This window comes from Columba livia, chromosome 6, assembly GCF_036013475.1.
Source record: "Columba livia isolate bColLiv1 breed racing homer chromosome 6, bColLiv1.pat.W.v2, whole genome shotgun sequence".
NCBI lineage: Eukaryota > Metazoa > Chordata > Aves > Columbiformes > Columbidae > Columba > Columba livia.
The window spans coordinates 34,917,323-34,938,383 of NC_088607.1; the positions used below are offsets into that span (position 1 = coordinate 34,917,323).

The 21,061-nt window shown below is 47.7% G+C and overlaps 1 protein-coding gene across 4 annotated transcripts; it reads left to right on the forward strand.

Annotated features, from left to right (window-relative positions):
* Positions 1 to 352: 352 nt before the first annotated feature.
* TSPAN15 (tetraspanin 15) lies at positions 353 to 18,152 on the forward strand. 4 transcript variants are annotated; one of them, XM_065067976.1, is made up of 8 exons: positions 353 to 568; positions 6,399 to 6,584; positions 8,352 to 8,426; positions 10,193 to 10,288; positions 11,779 to 11,895; positions 15,033 to 15,080; positions 16,429 to 16,545; positions 17,010 to 17,381. In XM_065067976.1, the coding sequence occupies exons 1-8, from the start codon at positions 542 to 544 to the stop codon at positions 17,160 to 17,162; spliced, it is 819 nt and encodes a 272-aa protein (XP_064924048.1). In that variant the 5' UTR covers positions 353 to 541; the 3' UTR covers positions 17,163 to 17,381. The 4 variants fall into 4 exon arrangements, with proteins under 4 accessions (XP_064924048.1, XP_064924046.1, XP_064924045.1 ...); XM_065067974.1 differs by lacking the exon at positions 353 to 568 and adding an exon at positions 1,689 to 1,922; XM_065067973.1 differs by lacking the exon at positions 353 to 568 and adding an exon at positions 1,872 to 2,036 and having other exon boundaries at positions 17,010 to 18,152.
* Positions 18,153 to 21,061: the final 2,909 nt, after the last annotated feature.

Below are 21,061 nucleotides of genomic sequence, written 5' to 3' on the forward strand. Positions count from 1 at the left end.
ATGCTGTGACGATGCTGGCACCGTTTCTGAGCTCCGGCTGGGAAGCTGCAGCTCCGTGCTGCACCAGGCTGGGCCGGAGGGAGCAACCTCAGCGCCGGCGCCATTCGGAACGTCGCACTTTAAACCACTGTTTGCTGCTGAACTACATTAACTGGGTCCAGGAATCTTGCCATTTCATTGTCTAGACAGAGCCCCAATTCAGACAAATAAAAGCATTATTCAATTATTTTTATATGGCTTTGTAACACAAACGAGTCTTAACGTATTGGTTCAATTCACAGTGAAAACAATGGGAAAACGGACACTCCTTTTAAGCGGCTTCCTGATGCAGCCTGTTGTGCCCTGATGTTCTGTTAGCAGAAATCACAGCACGAATGACAAGGCAAGGTGTGAGGAAAGTCGAACTCCAATGATTAATTTTGTTAAATAAACAAACACAGAATATGCGTAAGTGACAGGAGTTTGTTCAGGTGCGAATGATGCCCATGAGACATGAGGAACGTGTGGTGGACTGTAATCCCCAGCGTTTACATGATCTGCAATGCGATTTCCAGCCTGCACACTCTGGGTAAGCACCAGGGATATTTGCACGTTTGTCTGAAAGTTGCTGGTATTTTAGGAGATGAATGCTCTAGGCCATTGTATTACATATTATTGTCAGAAATGTAATAGGCGATGAGCTGCTCTGTTGCCAGCAGGGACAGGGGCTGGATTATTTGTTTCTCAGAAGCAGAATTTAGCACTGCATGCAAAAACAATGGCACTTTTTATAACAGAATTATGCAGGAGTCTTTTTTAGCCTTTATAAAAGAGGTTTTGGTAGTGATTACGGGTTTATTTTACGTACCTAACAAAATGATGTGCGACCGACCACTTATACATACACAGGTTTTCCACAGTCTCGTTGCTCGATAACAATAAATGCCGCTGCACTTCATCTCCCCTGATCGCAGACGCTACTTTCAGGGCCGTCTGTCTCTGCTCTGCGCCAGGATGCAACAACTGACCCTGTGACAGTTGTCTGCGCTTTGAATGAGGCCTTTTTCCCCGAGGAAAATGGTCCTTTGTGGGGCAGGAGTGCAGTGTTGCCAGCTTGAAAGGGCTTATTTCATCTCAGAGGCATGAATGGCGTTTGCAGTTCATGATTGCTGTGTAGACCCAACACCGACCCACTGTCACGGCAGCGGGACGTGGATAAATGCCCACGTAGGCAGAAAATTTGGCCAGGGCACTGCGCCCTTTCCCTGTTGCACTTGTGTGTTGTTATTTGCAGGATGGGACCCTCACTGCATGTGCAATTGCCTGGGTAGTACAATGAAAGGTAAATGCTCTGGTACTGCTTAATTGTGCTGCTGTAGAGTGTGTGGATTCTTCTTTGCGATGTTTATGCATGCTTAACCAAAAAAACCCAGCACCCATGTAGCACCTTTGCATTTATAAATATATATATATGTATTATTTTTTGCCCACGCCGTGGGCAATTGCAAAATAGCAATTGCAGAGGTTTGTGGGTGTGTGCGTTGCTCTGGGCTCTGGCAGCAGCGTCAGGTGCCTGTTTCAGTAGCAAGATATATATATATATATATATATATATGATTATTTTAGTGTTTCTGAGATCCGCGCTGCGGGGCGAGTCCTGGACGCGCGTTGAGAAACAACAAGAAAAGGAAGAGCCGCCGCCGGCAGAATCTCGGCGGTCTCCGTCCCCCACCCGTGTTATCCGTGTTTCTCCGCCGTGCGCTGGGCCACCCCCGGGCACCCCGTCGTTAAACCCCCGGCCGATGCCGCTGCCGGAAGCGGCGGTGTCGCCCCCGGACCCGCCCGGCGGGGCGGCCGCTCCCTCCCCCGGGCACGGGCCGCCGGGAAGGGGAGGGGAAGGGAAGGGAACGGAACGGAACGGAGGGAGCGGCGGGAGGCGGCAGGTGCTGCGGGGCGGGAGGATGGCGGCGGGGGACGCGGAGCAAGTGCGGTACTGCGGGCGGCTCTCCTACCTCTGCCTCAAGCTCACCCTCATCACCTACTCCACCACCTTCTGGGTGAGGGCGGCGGGGGGACAGCGACAGCGCTCCCCCAGCCCGGGGGCGGCGGGGGGCGCGGCCGCCCCCGCTCCGTGCGGCGTTGGGGGCGGAGGGTCCCGGGTCCGGCTCCCGCGGTAGCGTCTCGTCCTGCCGGGAACGGGGTTTTGCAACAATTGCTGCTCCCGCTGCCGAGGCGGCGCCGGCACACCTGTGGAGGAGGGTGTAGCTCTTCCTAGGGAGCGACAGACTGGTTTTGGCGGACGGGGGACTTGCAGGGGTTGGAAGTTTCGGCAGATAAAAATCACTCGTGCATGTATTAAAATATTGCCTTTTTTCCCCCTAGGGGAGCTAGGTAGATAAAGCCTTTGCCTGACAATGGCAGTCAGCAGTATGTGGGATAATTCCTCTTCTGAGCCTCGGCTCGGTGATACTGTGAAGTTTTAAAGCTTCAAGGTGTGTCAGAGTCACTGTCCTCCGCCGGGTGTCAGGTGAAACCCACGCACAGCCTCCTGGAAGTGGTGAGGTCCCAGCTTCTTACCTCTGCCAAATGTGGCAGATTCAGCACAACCTGGGCTGTGAAAGGAGCCGTCGGGGCTCACTTTAGCGAACGGTGATTTTACACGGTGCTTTTTCAGGGATACTGGGGTGATGCTGTCTGGCTGTGCTGGCTCCGGGCTGCACTCATGTATGAGATGCTTAGGTGGGATTTCTTTCCGGCTCTTTCAGTTTAAACACCGCGTAAGCTCTTGTTTTGCTGGTCTGTGTTTCTGTCTTAATAGTTGCCGTATTTACCAGGTGGGAGCATAAAGCTTTTATCATGTTGCGTGGGAGAGGCGGTTTAGATCCACCAAGTTTGGTGGTGGGTGTCTGATGAAAGCCACGATTTAAGGATGAACAGAAAACGAAATGCAAAGTGTTCGGTTGTCATTCAGACTTTCTGGGGTCCTGGATGTCTTTTGTGTTTTCTAAGCAAATAAAACCACCCAGGGAAAACCAGGTTTGCAGTCCCGAAGTTCCCTGCATTTCTCCACAACCCCTATTCCGCAGGTGTGATTTTTTAAACGGCAGTTTGCTGCGTTAGTTTTCCAACCTTTATTTCGGCGCGTGTCCTTCACGTAGGGCTGTGCATGTTGGTTGCTCCGCGTTGTCCATGGGCAGCAAGGGCCCTTTGCGGGTGGGACGTGAAAATTGCTCTGCTAGCAGAAAAAGGGCCCTTCTGAAACGTTTCTGTGAGAGTCCCTGGAGGACAAAGCCTCTTTCAAACAGCCAGAGGATTATATTTACTCTTTGTGATTGCTTGCTCTGGATTTTCAATGCTCTGCCCTTGTTTATAACCAAGGGCTTCCATGTCGCTGCTCGGCTGAAGAGCTGGTTTGCTCTCGGGGGGGGGGGGCTCCTGTTTTGGTTTATTTTGGTACATTTGTGAGTGATGAACATCGGGATCTGAGTCCCCAGGGTTGCTGAAATCACCAGGAAACGAATGTCAGCCGTGCCAAAGGCAGAGCGGAAGCGGCGGCACGCGGGAGCGCCAGGGGGTGTTCGCTGCGGGCCCTGGCACTGCCCCGGCCCCTCGGTGCTTTTGGAAACACTCATAGCCGTAACTTTCCTAGGCAACTGTTTGCTGGTGAATGCGGCTGTTGTGGCATTTCACCTGGCTGAAACAGCACCCAGCACCTGAAACACAAGGTGCTGGTGTTGAGCAGGCACTTTATTCAAGAGTAGGTATTGTAAACACAGGGTTAACTCACTAGTCTAGAAATAAATGCTCTTCCTTTCTCTTGGGAAAGCAAATCCTGTGCATGCAAAAGCCCCAGAGGAAGTCCCTGCTGTTTGCTGGTGGACACTCGTTTAGTGTGAGTCAGGGCCAGTTCAGCTGTCCTGTGGACAGAGTGCGAATTGCCAGCTTGGAAGCTGTTGTGAAGGATGCAGGATGTAAACAGCTCGTATAGGGCTGGGCTGCCTATGGGACAGTGGCGTTTCCAGCCCTGCTCGCGGGGAGGGAAGGCACATACGGGGGGATGATTGCAAACTCGCACAGCAGCTTGGTTCACGTAATTGCTGGTTTGACCATATGAAAGGTTTACAAAATGTTATTAAATGTTTAAAAAAATTAGAAGATAATAAAAGCGTAAATCCTGCTTGTTAGGGAATGCAGATTTTAATTGTGTGCCGAGGTGTCACTCGTCCGGGGTGGCATATCGGCCTCAGTCCGTGGGACAGTAAAAGCTGTAAAGTGTGGGAGTTTGGGGTGTGGGATTTTAGGGTTTTTTGGGGGTCAAGCTGGTGTCAGAAAACAAAAGGCGGGACTGTACACTTGCACACTTGAAATGCTACAAGTAGTCTTGGAGGGCGTGTGAGCAGAGGTGCAAACGGAACATAAAGATACGTATGTATCTGTAAGATTACTCTCTCTCTATATATATATCTTAAGCTCTCAAAGTGGAAATGCATCTTGTGTTTCTACTCACAGGCACCGAACATCTCAAAGTGAATGTACTGCTGAGAAAACGACATTTCAGTAAAACACTCTGGCCTTGAAACAGCAGAGTTTGAAAATTCAGCCAGTCCCCATCGAGTTATAACACCCGTGGTTTATGTCTGTCTTTGGTTTTGATTTCCTGAGCCTGGGATCTCCCAGGCAGGGCTGGAGCTCCTTAACGGCGCTTGCGCAGTCGGTCTCTGAGTTGCATTACTGCCGCTTTCCACGGGGTGAGCGCGGTTTGGGCACAAAGGGGTCAGCTTTTAGATCTTAGGCGGTTCATTTTCTTTTAAAATCATCATCATAATAATAGAACTGCTGCGTCACGTACACATGTACAGTCACCAGTTTTATAGTCTGTAGTTGTTTTGTGTGGTTCCGAGACTCTTCGATCAATTGTTATAGCTGTATTTACAATTTTCAAACTGATTTGTTTGTTGTCTACTGCTTGAAAAGGATGTATCGTTTATGACCTGAGTAATTGAATATTTTAAAGAATGAAGCTAACACTACAAGTTCACTATTCAGTAATAAGCCCCCAAGCTACAGTTTTACAGTAGAAGCACATAAATGGTAGATTTGGGTGCCTGTTACTTGTCCCCCATGTTTCCTCTCCTGCCTTCCCTAATCAGCATGATTCCTGAATTCCTCAGAGTGGAGTTACTCTGAATTCCATCGGGTACAATTGTAAGTTTCTTTCTAAATAGCTTCAGTATATTTGTGGGTGAACCCTTCTGAGATGTGTTTCCTTTTTAAATGCAGCCTGGTGGCATTCCTCACGTCGTGTCCCTTGGGTTCTTATTCTTACCTGTAGCAAATCAAGAATTGCCAGTAAGCTCTGATTTATTTTAATATATCCAATAATTAAAAGTAAAATGCAGCTGTTGGACTGGTGACGTCCCAGCTGGGGGTGTCGTGTGTGCATGGAGCTTTGCGTGGGGTATCCGGCTGAGACCAAGAGCTTCGTGTGTGTAAGAGGGGGTCTGTCCTGCAGAGGCACTGGGTCAGGGGGAACGCTGTTTATCGGGCCGCTAAGATGATGGGTTTGGGTTTGGGATGTGCCCGGCTCTTGGAGCCGGCAGGAAGCTTTTCCACTGCAGTTTTCACGCCTTAGGTGTTGTAGGCTATTTTATTCTTTAGTGTTTTCAAATTCAGCATAATTCAAAGTGACTCGAAGTATGGCATAGGTTTGATACCTGATGGCTTTGACTTAACCATAATCATTTTGACTGAAATATGTTATTAAATGAAATGTATCGCTTCTTGCTTCACTTGTCAGCTTTATCTGGTAGTGCTTAAGATAGTGTGTAATTGCCATTTCTGTGGGTATTCTTTTCTGTATCAGGTGCATTGCCCCCAATGCCAGGAGGACTGGACATACAGGATACACCTGGCCGTATTTACCAGCCTAAATACAACAGGAGCTGATGTGAAGGGCCTTATAAGCTGTTGATTGCAGACTGGGGTAGAAATTATATGGCGTTAGGGGCATACACACACACACACACACACACACACACACGCCACATAGAGAGGGAGGGACAGACAGACGCATGGAGGAGGAATATTAGTGCTGTGGCATTTGCCAGTGTGTGTAATATATGTGATCTCAGATGAGTAATAAATTACATTTTAACCAGTGACGTATGTTTCAATTTGTTTCACTTCCAGAATGTTAAAACATTATTAAATATGTTTTGAAATGAACATATCTCAGTTCTTTTCTAGCTGGGCTATGTTCTGCGTGGTCTTTGAGGTCTGTCTTGTTAATCCACACTTGCGGTTCGGCGTTCCATTGTCTGTCACTAATTCTGAGGGGAGCAGTCACGGGTCTGTGTGCTCACCCAGTGTCACCTCTGCTGTTCTGGGCAGTCACCTCTGTGCTCCTCTCTGTGTTCCAGGTGATCGGGGCCCTTGTCCTCGCCGTTGGCATTTACGCAGAAGTCGAAAGACAGAAGTACAAGACTCTAGAAAGTGCTTTTCTAGCCCCAGCGATTATTTTGATACTTTTGGGCATTATCATGTTCCTGGTATCATTTGTGGGTGTACTGGCTTCTCTACGAGACAACTTATGCCTCCTGCAAGCAGTAAGTCTTGATTTCTTTATTTGTGATTTTTAAGCTCGTTGCTTTCCGGTGTCACCCAAATTCAAACCCTTATCGATGTCTGTGTTGAAAAATGGCTTTTTGCAGTTGCCTTTTGTGCTTTTGGTGGAGCCAGAGCTGCCTTGTGGCGGGGGTCCCGCACCGTGTCTGGATGTGCCCCGTCAGGGAGCGCTGTGTCTTTGCAGTGACAGGGCGGGCGAGGGGCAGAGCCCCGCGCTGAGAAACCAGCTTTCCTATAGTTAAGGGCTTTATGGAAAACCACCAGGAACGTGAGTTATCATGTGCAAACTTGCCGTTCCACACCATCCGACGGGGGCTGGCACCTCCCGCAAAGTCTGGCTGCGGCTCCTCCCCATCGGTGTGGGGGGTTCCCTAAAACCGAACCTCTTTGCTGGGGCACCAAGTGCAGAGATGAGCTGTGGTCTCAGGTGGTTCCCCAAACGCTTCTCGTTTCAACACCGTGGTTGCAGATGGAAGTTGCGCATGCAGCTAATTAAAAACAAAGCATGAAAACATAATTTTCACCTTCGTGTCAGTTCAGTCTAAAGAAATGCTAAAAGTGTCGTATGTTATGTAGGAGAAAGCAGAAAGTTATCCTGGAATTTTGCTGAGGGTCTGTCCTTGTGTGGTGGTGGCGTCTTCTACCCTTAGCATGGTGCTGCATCCTCTTCCGATGCAGAACATGTTTTCTGTTCCCAGCGGTAGCAAACCAGGCAGGGTATGGAAACGAAGAAAGTCCCCGACGTTTGCTTCTCAGGCTGATTCCAGAGTTAGCAGGAGAGAAGATCTGTGAATATGTGACACTGACACTGGGTGCTGAGGGCACAGGAGTTGAACCAGCATTCGGGGCACAGTGTTAGAGATTATTTTCACATGAGAGATCGTAAAACTTTTCTCCCGTTGAGGTTTGCTGTTCAGAACCGGAGCTAAATTAATGCAACAGCCACCTTTTATGCCTAGAGAATCCTTCGGGTTAAAATAACGTTTAAGTACTGGCACATCACAGTTATGATGTTGCTATGGATTTCTTCATGTTATTCGTATTTTCCAAGCGCTTTTGATAAGCAGTCACAGACGCATACGTTGTGGCGATTTGTGAGGTGCGGTTGTGAGCACGGTGCACAAAACGAATAAATAAATAGCTGGCAGCTGTGGTTTCTCGTACCAGTGAGCACAGCAGGTCTGGCTCGTGCCTGCGCGCAGCCCCGTGTTGGGCTGGGAGGTGGCGCGGCGCGGCCCCCGCTGCCAAAGCGGCACACGCACAGCTGCCCAGCCAGAGCTTGGCTTTGATTTATTGAACACTGGCAATGCAGTGGAAAAAGGTTTGGATTATCTTAAAGCACCGCTTTACCCAAGAAATGAAGGCTAACGAGTAAGTACTGTGTAGGAGGCATAAAACATTATTTTTGGTGTGGTTTGCAGCGGTCCGTTAACGTGCTTCTCTGGGATGCTGCTGTGGAGAGACATATCTTGGCGTGATAAATGCATCGATCAGTTTTGAGTCCATCCAAAGCAGAAAAATAATGTGTTTGCCAATTGGGCAAAACCCAGAATGACTCAAGTGAGGAGAAAAAAGCTTTCTGTGCCATGAACAGTTTTATAAGAACAAACCCATAATTTTATATCTTTCTTTAAAATGGCGTCTCACATGCAGAAAGCCAAGTGTGTTGGCAATTGGATGTTACCCACTTAAGGACACTAATTGAAAGAGTAATTGGGGTTTGTTCTGTTGCACTTGTTTTCCTGCAGTTCATGTACATCCTTGGGATCTGCTTGCTGATCGAGCTGACCGGCGGAGTGGTGGCCCTGATCTTCAGAAACCAGGTGAGCCGCTCGTGTTGAGCTTTGATCACCAAGGACCTTCCTCACAATCCAGGACCACGCAGCCGTGCTGCGGAGCAAATACAGGATGTTCAAGTTGTCACTTGAGCGCTGATTGATGGAGTTCTGAAGGCAGCTCAGGCCTTTTTTAGGGCCTTTTGGGTGTGGGGAGGGATGGGGTTGGCCACTCGTTCTGGAGATGAATTCCAGATTAAAGAATGTGGAGAACACCTGGTAACTAAGAGTGTGCAATAGAGGCTGAATGAGTTTGCAGCTCTTCATGGATTACAAGCGCTTTCTTCTCATTGCCATCCGGGGCTCACTGCTGATCCGGGAAGTCTCCAGCTGGGTTTGGGGACAGACTTTATTATCTTTTAGGGGCCAAAATGTTTTACTTTGCCTAAAGGACAGCTCTTCCATGCCCACATGCTTTAAGCAATGTAACTGATTTCTGTAGGAGAGCCCATCCTTTACAAGCCTGCTATAATTACATAAAACCCTTAGTTTTTCTAAACAGAAAGCAACAGATTTTTTTATCTGTTAAAAATGTTTTAAAGCATAAACGTGTTTGCTATGGCAAGTACTGGATTTCTGTGCTTTCATTTTTCTCTAATCTGGCAAGATACAAGCATTAAAAAGAGATGCTGAATTACAAGACCTTTTCCCTCCCTACCCCAATCTTGCCAATCTCATTTCCACAAAAAGGAGTCATATGTTACGTATGTGATTTAAAAAGCTTTTAGAAAAGATCTCATTGTTCTTTTGAAGCAGTATTGCGTGTTTTCCCTAGCTAGTGTGTTCTTCTTACTCCACGCGGGACCGGAGTCACACACTTGACTTGCGAGAGCGGAGGATGAGTTGTCCTCGTCTCTAGAAGCCGTTGCTGTAGGTTCTGCCCTGGTCCCACGCAAGGAGTTGTTCTCAGTTGTGGGATGAGTGGGTCGGTCTGCCCGGCGCAGGAACGCCAGTGTCATGGGATGCACAGAATTTGCATGATGGAAAATTAAGTAGATACAAAAGCTGGTATTTGGTGAGAGGGCAAGGAGGAATTGCTGCCAGCTTTCAGACAAACTCTGGGTTTTGTGTGTTCGGGGTTTCCCGAGCCGTTTGTTATCCAGCGGGACTGCTATGTGCAGGGACAAGCTGGGTTAGTATGGGGACGAGAGGGAAGGATTTCATAAAAACTTGTTTATTTTGCATTTGAATGCTGGTTGTTTTGCATGTCTTGCTGGTTTTTCCCTTTTCTTCCTCTATTTCCCTCTCAAACCTGCCGAGCCTCAGTGGGTGCTACAGGCAGTGTGAGGTGTTGGTGCTTGCTGCTCTTCGTTATTGGCCAGTTGGGACAGTCCTGCAAAATCCCATCTTAATCACCGATGCCATAATGCGTTTCGTTCTGTTTTGTTTCCAGGTGTTGCAGTTTGTAGTACTGAGACAATGAGTGGGTGTATTAGGTGTATTTCGGTTTTCTTTCTGACCTGTGAGGATTTAGCTTTGATGGGTTTAGCCACTGGGTTGCAAGGAAAGTTGTTACGTTCTGATGGTGTTTAGTCTCAGTTCTTGCTGTGCTCTGCTGCTGACAGAGGGTCGGTCCCTGCAGGACTGGGCTATGATTGATTTCTAATTGGTGTTTGTTTTTCCTTTGAAAAAACAGAACCAAACCAAAGAGCCTTTCCTCTGTGCCACCAATTACACTTGTCGCTTTAACCTGTTCTTTTCATTTGGTTTTGGCCTGTGTAACCCATGAATTTTGGTTTACTTCTACCTTCTAGACAATCAAATTTTTGAACGATAATATAAGAAGAGGAATCGAGAATTACTACGATGACTTGGACTTCAAGAACATCATGGATTCTGTTCAAAAGCGGGTTGGTCGCTTTGTTTCTTTGACTTTTCCCCGGGACTATATTGTTGCCCAGGGGTGGTGAATCCTCAGTGACAGCTTTGAGTTTTTCCAGTGATGTGATAATCAGATTCTTATTGATGAGGGGGATGAGATCTCACGGGTCATCTGGGGCAGCATCGCTGTGGCCAGGGCTCCCCCGGCATCTGGCTGGCGCTGGATGCCCTAAATCACTGCACAAAGTGGGTAGAGTGATGTGGATGACCAAGGGCAGATCCTGCAAATGTGTATTCATACAGGGTCCCCACAGCCAGATTCAGACAAACTCAGCTGGAGTTCCACCCGAGTCCTTGCGCTCGGCATTTCTACTGGCAGGTCCAAGACGTTCAACAGCATCTCGTTAACAGGAGGCAGTGGATAACGAGGAATTAGGTGGCAATTAGGCTGTTGGAACGGGGGCCATTGTATTTTCAGTCGAGGGCACATGGCAAGCTCATTAACAAGGTGATTATTCAAAGGAAAAGCCCTTGGGAGCGTATGTACCTGTAATTAAAATTCAGAGATTGCGTTGAGCCCAGCTGCACGTTACTTAATGGCACGTGTGGTTGACTCACAGCCCTTTTAATTTTCAAGGCTGGCGTGTTGAAATCTTTATTGGATTATTGAAGAGCTCTGCCATGCCGTTCAGAGGCCATAGAAGCAGCAGCAGATGTCCAGAAATGTGCTGTCAGGGCCCATGTGATGTCAGTGACCATGCCAAATAATGACTGAAAACAAAAAGTGAGGTTAGGAAGTGATATGTGTATTTTATGACATCGTTATGGAGATGAAAACAAAGTTAGCATGGAAAGTCTGTCAGAAGCAAACCGTCCTGAGGAAATTTTGTCATTAGACTTCATAATGCATTAAAATTTCCATGCACTGCCCAAAATTATGTGTACGTATAACGACTATACATTTTAGTGATTAAATAAACGCCTCCTTTTCCTTTCATTTAGAATATAAAATGAATGTTTGCATTAAGTCAGTGTGAACTTTGAGTATTTGTTTTCCAGATTTTAGTTTCACTAAATCACACCCAAAATGTTTTGGGGAGATTATTTTTATGCCTTCCAGCAGCGCTTTTGTCCTTCAGAGTAATGTAGAAGCGTAGTCCCGATTCTCTATGAAACCTGAAGCGGTGTGTTACAGCTGGAGAGGCTGTCATAGTGCTTGATGATGTCCAGACCCCAACAGAGGGTTTTCAGCTCGGAAAAGATGGGAGGTGGAACTGAGCATTCCGTGCTTTCCTCCGGCACACAGAGCAGCAGCTCCATGAGTGAGAGGGCTGCTACCGCGATCTTCAGTTCTTTTCAGTTGTGTCCATCCTACGTATCAGCCTTGCTGATGAAATGGCAGAATTACCGCGTAGCCCGGTGCTCTTAAAATTGTTATAGTCTTACTTTGCTTCCTACTGATGTGAGAGTTTCTGTTAAGACGTGAATTTTTAATTTGTTTTATCGAATTTCTCCACAGTTCAAGTGCTGCGGTGGGGAGGATTACCGAGACTGGTCACAGAACGTCTACCACAGCTGCGCGGCGCCGGGACCGCTGGCCTGCGGGGTGCCCTACACGTGCTGTGTCACTAACAAGGTCAGTCCTGGCATCTGGCGTTGCTGCTCCGTGCCGGGTCGCCGGCGTTCGCATGAAGAGGCACCCAGCTTCAAAAAGCCGCGGGGAGGACGTGAAGGAAATGGGGTCTCTCCTGGAAACGGGAGCTGTGGGTCTGTCGGTCTTGGCAGCCTGACAAGGAGAACGTTGCTGCTGTGGGTGTGGGTCGGGGTGCACCAGCTGCTGTGTGAATCAAAAACCAAACCCCGTCATCCCGAGACATCCAAAACGTGGGGAAGTGGCCTCAGGGTGGGTGCAGCCTTGGGGGTGCAGGTCTGGAGCGGAGCTGCGACTCCGTCCTCAGCCGCCCCTGCACACTGCTGCTTGCTGCTCTGGGAAGCCTCCCTGCAAGGAAACCTGGGCACATGGAGTCCGGACCCGTTCCTCAGGTTGTGCCAGGCCAGGTTTAGATTGGGTATTAGGAAAAAATTCTCCACAGAAAGGGCTGTGGGGCATTGGAACAGGCTGCCCAGGGCAGTGCTGGAGTCACCATCCTGGACGGGTTTAAAGGGCATTTAGATGAGGTTCTTAGGGACATGGTTTAGTACTAGAGTTCGGTTAAGTTATGGTTGGATTGGATGATCCTGAGGGTCTCTTCCAACAGAAATGATTCTGTGATTCAGTCTACGATGAACTGGTGTTAGCTGGTGCTGGCAGCACTAGGAGCAGGCATCAAGTTCCATGTAAATGTGTTTTATATAGATTTTAGCGGTTTTAATTCATCACTCTTCATTTGAGGGATGGATGTAATGCTGAATTTGATAAAGAACGGTTTTTCAACTTAAAACCAGTATGGGCCATCCCTCCCTGACTGGGTTTGGGGCTTTGGTTGGAACGTGAGTCAGAGAGGTTGAGTATGTGCGAGAGCAGAGGTTGTAGAGCTCGTGATGGATGACCTACCCTATGTGTTGTGTGCTGCTCTTTCAGTGTCTGCCTTCAGCGTGGCTCTTTAATTAAAAAAAGGGAAAAGAAGTGCAATAAGTGTGTCAGTAATCCTGCTAGGTGTTGCTGAGAAATGTGTATAATATCCAAGTGTTTATTCCATGTGCTTACACATTTTTTGTGTATGAGAAGGAGTCTGTTTAAGTCTGCGCTGAGCTTTGATTTATTCTCAGAAGCCAAAGCTAAACAGTTATGCTTTAAGTCTTAGGTGTTTGGGAATGAGAAAGTTGTGTATATGAAAAGAATATCTGCTGACCACAGCTGCACTGAGCAGAAGAGCTCAGGATTTTGCCCTCGGTTGATGGTAAAGAAAGATAGAGCTGGCTAGTAAAGAGCAATCTGGCTTTCCGGGGGTCGTTCAAAATGCTGCTTGTTTTTCTGTAGCGCTCATTTCTCTGTTGAAGTCTTATTTTAAAAGTTTAGTTGGCGTGTGTGTAGAAAGAGCATTAATGTGAAGGTGAAGCACTGCAAAATGGGTGACTAATAATGCCAGGTGCCTTTACAGCCACAGCACAGTCAGACACATCATGTGTTTCAAATGCAACCTGTCGGGCAGGAAAATGCTAAAACAGGAACTTTTCCGGGGGGTAAAAAGGGAGTATATTCTCCATATGCTGTATTGTAGCTGGGGAGCGCGGATGAGGCTCCTTGCAGCCTCAAGGTGGCTTGCAAAGTGGTGAGCTCAGGAAAGGTAATTGAAAGGCGGGGAGAACCCCCAAAATTACAAAGAAAACTTATTTAAGGGTGGGCTGTTCAGCGGGACACTGTGGTGCTTCAGGGCTTGTGGCTTTGGCACCCTGGGATGCCATCAATGTCCCTCACGGAGTCCAGGTCGCAGGGGGGCACTGACACCATGGCCAGCTCTGCCGTGGAAAGAAAGAAAGAAAAACCAACAAGAAGCTGAATAAATCTTTTATGTTTGACAAATGCTTCCAAATACAGGCTGGTTTCTGTCCTGGAAAACGACAGATATGGCTTGTGATTACTCACGGGCTTTGTAGTCATGGAAAACTCGGGCTCATGCCGGCGGCCGGGCTCTGGTGCTCTGACGGGCTCTGGTGCTCTGACAGCCTGTGTGCTCAGACCCGCCAGGCACAGCCTGCAGGGCTCCGAGGGGACTGTTTTCCAGTCAGAGTATTTATTGAACACTTCCACTAGGGTAACAGACAAAAATTAGTCCCCAAATGCCTATAAACTGCTGTTTAAACGCCTTTATCAGTGTTGCGTACAGTTCCCTGTGCCATGGTGTCGTGTTAGCGAATGCCATGCTTAAAATGAAATGGCGTGACCGTGTTCCTTGTGCTTGTGTATTTTGCCTTATTCCCATCATTTGCTATTGTCCTTTTCCTCCATGTTCCAGCTTTGTTCATTGCCTGATTTGAAGCCGCTGGGCTTTCCGTTGCCTGATCCGTAAGCGGATGGTATTTTCATATGAGCTTTGCCGGGCCGGGTAGAGCTTCGGGGCTCGAGCAAAATACTGAATGGCTACACAAAGTGTGTTGGTCATCAGTGATGAGTGCAAGTGCTCAGTCTTTTAAAAATGTATTTTATATTCATATGTATAATGACATATAAAAATAGATTATAATAAACTTGTTCTTGTAAAATGTTCATGTAAGCATTCATAGCATTGGACATTATTGGAGTTTTGGGTATTTCAGAGCTGAAATTTGTCATCGTGATGGTATGATGGCTGTGTTCATCCCTGGTTTTCTTAATAAGATTTGTTGAAGTTATTAAGGCCTGAAAATTAAAGCCAGCTGTTCGTTCTGTGGGAGCAGCTGCAGCTTCCAGCTCCGTTGTAGCCAGCTTTGGTTTCCGACACCACGCTGGTTTTCTGGATAGATACGCTTCAAACATCTCGTGTCACGAGACAATGGCAATACCGATTTGTCTAAAGTCACATAGAGCTGTGTCTAAACCTGAGCCTGGGGTGCTGGACTGAGGAATAACCCTTCTTGTTGCTTTTATATGGGCTGGGTGAATGCAAGAAGAGTAAGAATTGTGTGTGTCTGTGATTTTTGGTTTCTGTTATAGTTTATATTTACTTTTTATATTTATATATATTATATGTGTTTATTATATTATTTATATAATATTTATATTATTTATTATACGTATATATTATATTATTTATTATATTTATTATATATATTATATTTATATTTTCTTTTCAGACAGATATTATCAACACTATGTGCGGATACAAAACCATCGACAAAGAGGTAATGTAAGCGATGGCCACCCTGTCATGGCAAAGGGTGATGCTGCTCTGCTCTTTTGGTTTTGTTTTGGTCAGATACAAAATAGTCTTCCACATACTGAAATCCACCAGACACTTAAATCAGCCATTAAAATTATTTTATCTGGAATAACTTTCCTATATATAGAACATTAATTGTATTTTATTGTGGTGTCTTCCTTTCTTTGTATATTCCATGATTTTTTGTTTGATGTGCATGAAGCTCCTCTTCCCAAAGCTCGTCCCCTGTATGCTAATTCCACAATTAATACAAAGAACGATGATGCTTCAATTCTTTCAAGTAGTGACTCAAGCTGGCGAGAGCTTTTAATACTTAAAGCCAAAGTTTCTCACTGAGTAAAATTAGTCTTGGTAAAGCCAGCGTAGCTGTTTCTAAGTGTTTTATGTCCCAGCAGTGGGTGTTTTGTTTTTAAGGCTGTAATAGTTATTCCTGGGAGGGGAGCAGAACATCCCAGGTGGTGTTGGCTTCTCCCCTCCAGGAGTGGGATGGGGACTCCTCCTTGGGCTTTCCCCTCCGTGACGCCACAGTGCAGACTGCTGGCCCAAGGCACTAATTACAAAGTGATTAAGCTGGGAAATTGGTAATTGGATCCGCTGTGAGTTCTCCACTCCCAGCTTTGTAGTGCGGTGCGGTGGTCTGAAAAAGTCCCTCTCCCCAGCTCATTCGAGGCTCTTGGAGCACAATACCAGCTTCAAATGTTGGTTTTTGGAATTACCGGCTATCTTTACGTGCGACCTGTCTTCATTTAGATTCATTGATTTATGGCTTAATCACCTAAAAGCTCCAGCCTGGCTCTAGCGTCCAAAGCACTTAAGAATCTGCTTAACTTCATGCCATTCATCTGCTTAGGACCCTTTGCAGCCTCAAGTGCTGCTCCGTATTATGGGCTGGGGCGATGGTGCCGCACAGCTTGCAGGGCTGAGGCTGAAATCCTCTTGTTCCTGCCCCGTTTAGAGTCTGTTGCAGATCAGTTGGTCCACAATTGGTGTCTTTCCGCTGCTGCACTTTCAGCTTGGGAGCAGGGATGAGAGCTAAAGAGGCACCTCTGCTTCCCGAGTGATCCAAAATGACAATTGGATGTGATTCGTGGGGAAAAAAAAACAACTCAGAAAATGGAATAACTTGTTCAGATGTGAAACCACTTAAAAGCAGGCAGAAGAATCAGTGATGAGGTCTGCGTCAAATTCAGTGGGCTGAAAGCGGTGGAAGGAGGGCCAAATTCGCCTCCCTGAAATTTGAATTGCCACGTGTTACTGTGTCATATGCTAGTGCAAATGCCTGTTTGAACGTCTGCTCTATTGTCTTGCAGCGCTTGAGTGTTCAGCATGTTATATACGTCCGCGGATGCACAAACGCAGTGCTGATTTGGTTTTTGGACAACTACAGCATCATGGCCGGCGTGCTGCTCGGCATATTGCTGCCCCAGGTAAGAAGGGACTGGTGCGTTAGCCATTAAATTGGATTGTCTGATTCGTTGCTACGGTATGCGATATCCCATTTGACTATATTTACTTATAATGTTTTACTTAAATGTAACGTAACTGGTAAGCGTTCTGGTAACTTAGTAGCATTACTGTGAGATATTGCACGATTTGTTGGGTTAATTTGGTTTTGCATGGGGTTTTTTTGAGTCCTCTCTTCCTGCATCCACCGAGACTTTCCAATGCTCTAAGGCACAGGGCTGGTCGTTCTTCTACTGTATTAGCTCTTTGCAAAAACAACCCATTTATAACCTGTATGCAAAGAAGAAGAACAGTGTGAGTTTCTGTATAGAGACTGCGTACCTGCCCAGATATGCGATGTATGTGTAGGTAATCTCTAAAAGCCGCTGTGGGAAGTGTTAGATAAGCAGTACTGGAGCTCTGGCTTGAGCTGCCCTTCCTTTTGCAGTTCCTGGGAGTGCTGTTGTCCTTGCTGTACATAACCCGAGTGGAAGACATCATCACCGAGCACAAGCTGAGCGAAAGGCTCTTCCAAGAAGCGCCGCAGAGATCTGCCCCCGAGTTCGCTGGGGCCGGCTGCTGCATGTGCTACCCGGGGTGACTTCGGAACCCTCACCATCCTTTAAAAACTCATCCGTTCTGGTTCGTGCTGGCTGCTGTGGCTGTTGCAGACTGCGGGTGCGAGGACCGGGCCCGCGGAGCGGCGGCGGGTCGGCAGCGCCGGTACCTCCGTCGCTCCTGGTGCGTCGGCATCCCCGGGCGGAGCAGGAGGGCTCCGTGCTGCCGGCAGTGCTGCTGGAAGTGGGCTTCTGGATCATCAAATCGCTTGGTTTCTAATGATTACTCAGTGATACCCAGCCGGGTAAACTGCTCTGTGAAGATTTGGAGGTAGGTTTCTGGGGAGAGCCTTTGCATCTTGAGGTGTGGTATTTAAATGTTTGTCCTTTCCTTCCAAAGCAGATTTCTTACTGATCTGTGTGGCGAATATTAAACATGTGTTTAATAATTTTTTATGCTAATCTGGGTGAATTTACTGACAATAATGGATGTGATGCTGAACACTTTCGTTGCTCAGTGTTTTGTGCCTTTGAATAAGAGGACAAATGCCAGTGTTGAGTCAGGTAATGCCTGATATATTTTTAATGCAATTTATTACCGTCTGGCTTTTGTATAGACTTACAGGATGTTTTAGTCTTGTATGTACTGTACTTGTCCCTTTTAGTAAATTAACTAGGTGATTTCTTGGTTTTTTTTGTTGTTTTGGGGGGGAGTTCTGTGTGTTGAGATGTTTCTAAATTTTATTCTTCTTGTCAAAAATAAAACAATGACTGTTTTTAATTAAAAAAAAAAAAAACCAAACACAAAGATTTTGTTTAGAATGCTGGGTATTTGCTATGTAAGGTGCTGGGCCGGGAGGCAGCGATGCCCAGGCCATGGCGCTGGCCCCGCCGCTGGCTTGACGGGGTCTGGACGGGTGGCTGGAGGTCTGCGCCTCACGCACTCCTCTCAGCGCTTCTTGGGGTTTGTTGGTGGTCTGTGATGTTCCAAATAAACACATTCAGGACGAGGATAAAGCAGGTTGGGTTTATCATCCCGTCTTTATGAATGTTGTCTTTTCTGGTTCTCCCCTAAGCCACATGGAGGAATATCTGCTGTCATTCTCTCCTTGCTGCTTTTCTTCTGTTTTTGTAAGTTCCTTGTCCTGGATATATCTTCTGCTCTCTTCAAAACTCGGTGTTTGCTGCCTAGCCCCCACCTTCACCAGGGGTTTCTGAGGAAGCTCCATGCTTTTCCAGGACCCACAGAGATTACTCACCCAGTTGTTCGAGGTTCCTGACGGTGTCCAGAGACAGAGATCCCTCAGTGTGACCGAGCCCATCGTCTGCCAAGAGAGGTTATTTCCTACACAGCACACTCTAGCGTTGGGTCCCACGCATGGTCACACATTCCATTGCTCCATGTCATCACCTACATTTTCCTGGTCTCTGTCCTGAATGACGTATTTTGGTAAGTTAAGAAGCAAGGTGTGTTCTGAGGGCGGATTTGTGTACGGAGAGAGGCGGGTGCAGCTCTGGAGGACCAAGCTGGTGAAAGAGAGGAAGAGCGAAGCTGGAACTGATTTACTGTGGAGTTTTGAAGTTGTGTTGTGATGGTTTGAAGTACAAGGTACCTGGGAAAGCAGGAGATGACAGAAGCATGGATAAAATTGGGGTGGTTTAAATGACACATGGAAAGTATTCAGGGACACCACAGAGCAGTTCACAAGGAAATTCGTGGGCTGTGCTGAATTTTCAACCATCCTCAGTGCTCTCTGTAATACACAGTGTTTTGGAGGGGGAGGGCGGGGGGTTTGCCTGTCAATTGTGTTCTAAATGTGTGTGATTTTGTTTAATAAATGATTGGTTCAAATACTGCTGACCCTCCTGTTCCCTCGGGTCTGAGGAAGCTGACTCTTCCCTCCGCAGGCCCCTGGTGACCAGGGAAGGATGGTGCCCATCGGGGGCGGCTGGAGGAGAGGGAGGCAGGTCCCTGCCCAGCTGCCTTCGGGCACCGGGGCTGTGGGAGGCGATGGGAAGACTGAAGTGGGGGGTGAATTTGCTCTTAAGCTTGAGTTTTGGCTCTTCTCAGTGTGCCACGCTATGTCCTGCTGCTAGATTGTTTTTTTAATCGGTTTGTAGCATGCGTAAGGTGGTTTTTGTGTGTTTACAAGTGCTTTTTAATCTTGAGCCTCTGAACCTGCAGTCCTGCCTGGTTCGTCTGCATGAGCCAAATCTGGAGGGGGTGTGAACCTGTGGCTCGTCCCCATGCTGCTCCACGAATTTCTTTTCAAATACGCATGTCCCAGTGTCTACAAGCAGATTAACTGCAAGCATGCGAAGGTCGACACTCAAAATGTTATCATGGACTCATTTTTACCCATTTTAAGTGAAAACCACTATGGCCACACTAGCGAAGGTCATCTGGGCTCTTCCAGACAGCTGATGTGGAAGTTGGTTTTAAATGGGTGAAGAACCCTGATGTAACTCGATTCCTACCTTCCTGGCAGGAGCAGCCGCAGCTGGACCGCTCCTCACAGTTCATCCTTATACCTGCTCTTAAAGGTGCTCCTTGCTGTTTAAAAGGCTGGGGCATCTTTGCCAACCCCAGAACCGTTGCAGGAGCCAGTTTCAGTGCTTTCCGTCCCTGGCGGTCACTGCACCGCTCAGGAGCGTGGAGGCGCTTTGTACTGAGAGTCACGTGCTGTTCGGCTCAAAATTAGGTATCTGCCATTGTATTTCAAATAATTACAAGCTGTCCAGACATCATCTTGGGCATTGCACACTGATGAGCTGGAGACCTGGCTGGAGCATTGTGCCTGGTGTATACTGTACAAGGATGTTACATGACAAAAATCTTTAATTAGAGCGGTTCCCGAGGAGAAACGCTGAGCAGCTCTCCCTCTGGTGGTGCGGATGTGCCATATCTCAGGGTGCTGATTAAATCTCTGCTCGCTGTGAATTAAATCTCCACTCACCGTGTCCGTACGGCACCGGGGTTTCTCCTGTGGCCCTGTCCCCTCTGGACAGGGATTCCATGGGCTTCATGCCCTCCCAAGCTGGAAATCCCTCGTTAGCCCCAAATCTCTGCAGTAATTAGCATCTGTTCATGAGGCAGAGCGGGACACCCATGTGCAGCTGCTCATTACAACCTGACCTGGAAAGGCACCCTCAGAGGTGGGATGAGCTGATTTCCTACTGATGGGGGAAAAAGTGGGTCTTTAAGATCTAAACCCCATTTAGCTAAAAGTTGTTTTGCAGGTTTGTATTCCTAAAGCCCTTTTCTTCACCAGGACTTCCCAGTGCTCATGACTGTCTGTACAAGATGATTATTAAAAGGTGCGTGGGCTCAGGAATTGCGTTTAGGTGAGAAATAACCTGGTCGTGTTCCAGCTGCAGAGTGCAGGTGCTTCTACTCTGCGGAGGATCCTCTGGGAGATCATCTTGGCCCCGAGCACGCTGGTGACATGTGAAGTTGCTTTGGGTTTGCATCCTCCTTTGATGTCTTCCCCTTTCTGGGGAGGAAGGAGAGGGGGTCGCATCTTCGCCTGTGGTGGTGAGAACAACAGGGCAAAGCCACCTCGTGCTTCTGGACACCGGGTACCAGTTTGCAGAACGTAACCCATTCTGGTGCTCAGCCTTTGCTGGAGGTTTCTTGTGGGTCAGTGCCCCGGGTGCGGACGTTACTGCCTGCAGCAGGTTTTGGGGACAGGGAGGCTTTGCCTGGGAAGCAGAAGGAGCTGCTGGCCCTGGCTGGGCATCACTCCCTGCAGCACAACCGGGGTGCTCAGTGAGCCTGCAGCGGGAACCACACGGTGCTGATCTCAGCTGGAGCAGAGCGGAGCAGCACTGTCTCCTCCCGCTTGAGGCTACAGCTCGCTGGGTTAAAATACAGGTAACAACACCCTGGGGGTTTAGAAGGTGCTTTCTGTGGGGTCCCTGGAGCTACATGCAGGCTCTGGCA

Bases quoted from the DNA above. Each gene is read 5' to 3' on its own strand.
- TSPAN15 (XM_065067974.1), top strand. From the start codon at position 1,782: ATGCCGCTGCCGGAAGCGGCGGTGTCGCCCCCGGACCCGCCCGGCGGG. The intron at 10,289-11,778 runs GTTGGTCGCTTT...ATTTCTCCACAG, and splicing joins TGGATTCTGTTCAAAAGCGG to TTCAAGTGCTGCGGTGGGGA. The intron at 15,081-16,428 runs GTAATGTAAGCG...ATTGTCTTGCAG, and splicing joins ACAAAACCATCGACAAAGAG to CGCTTGAGTGTTCAGCATGT.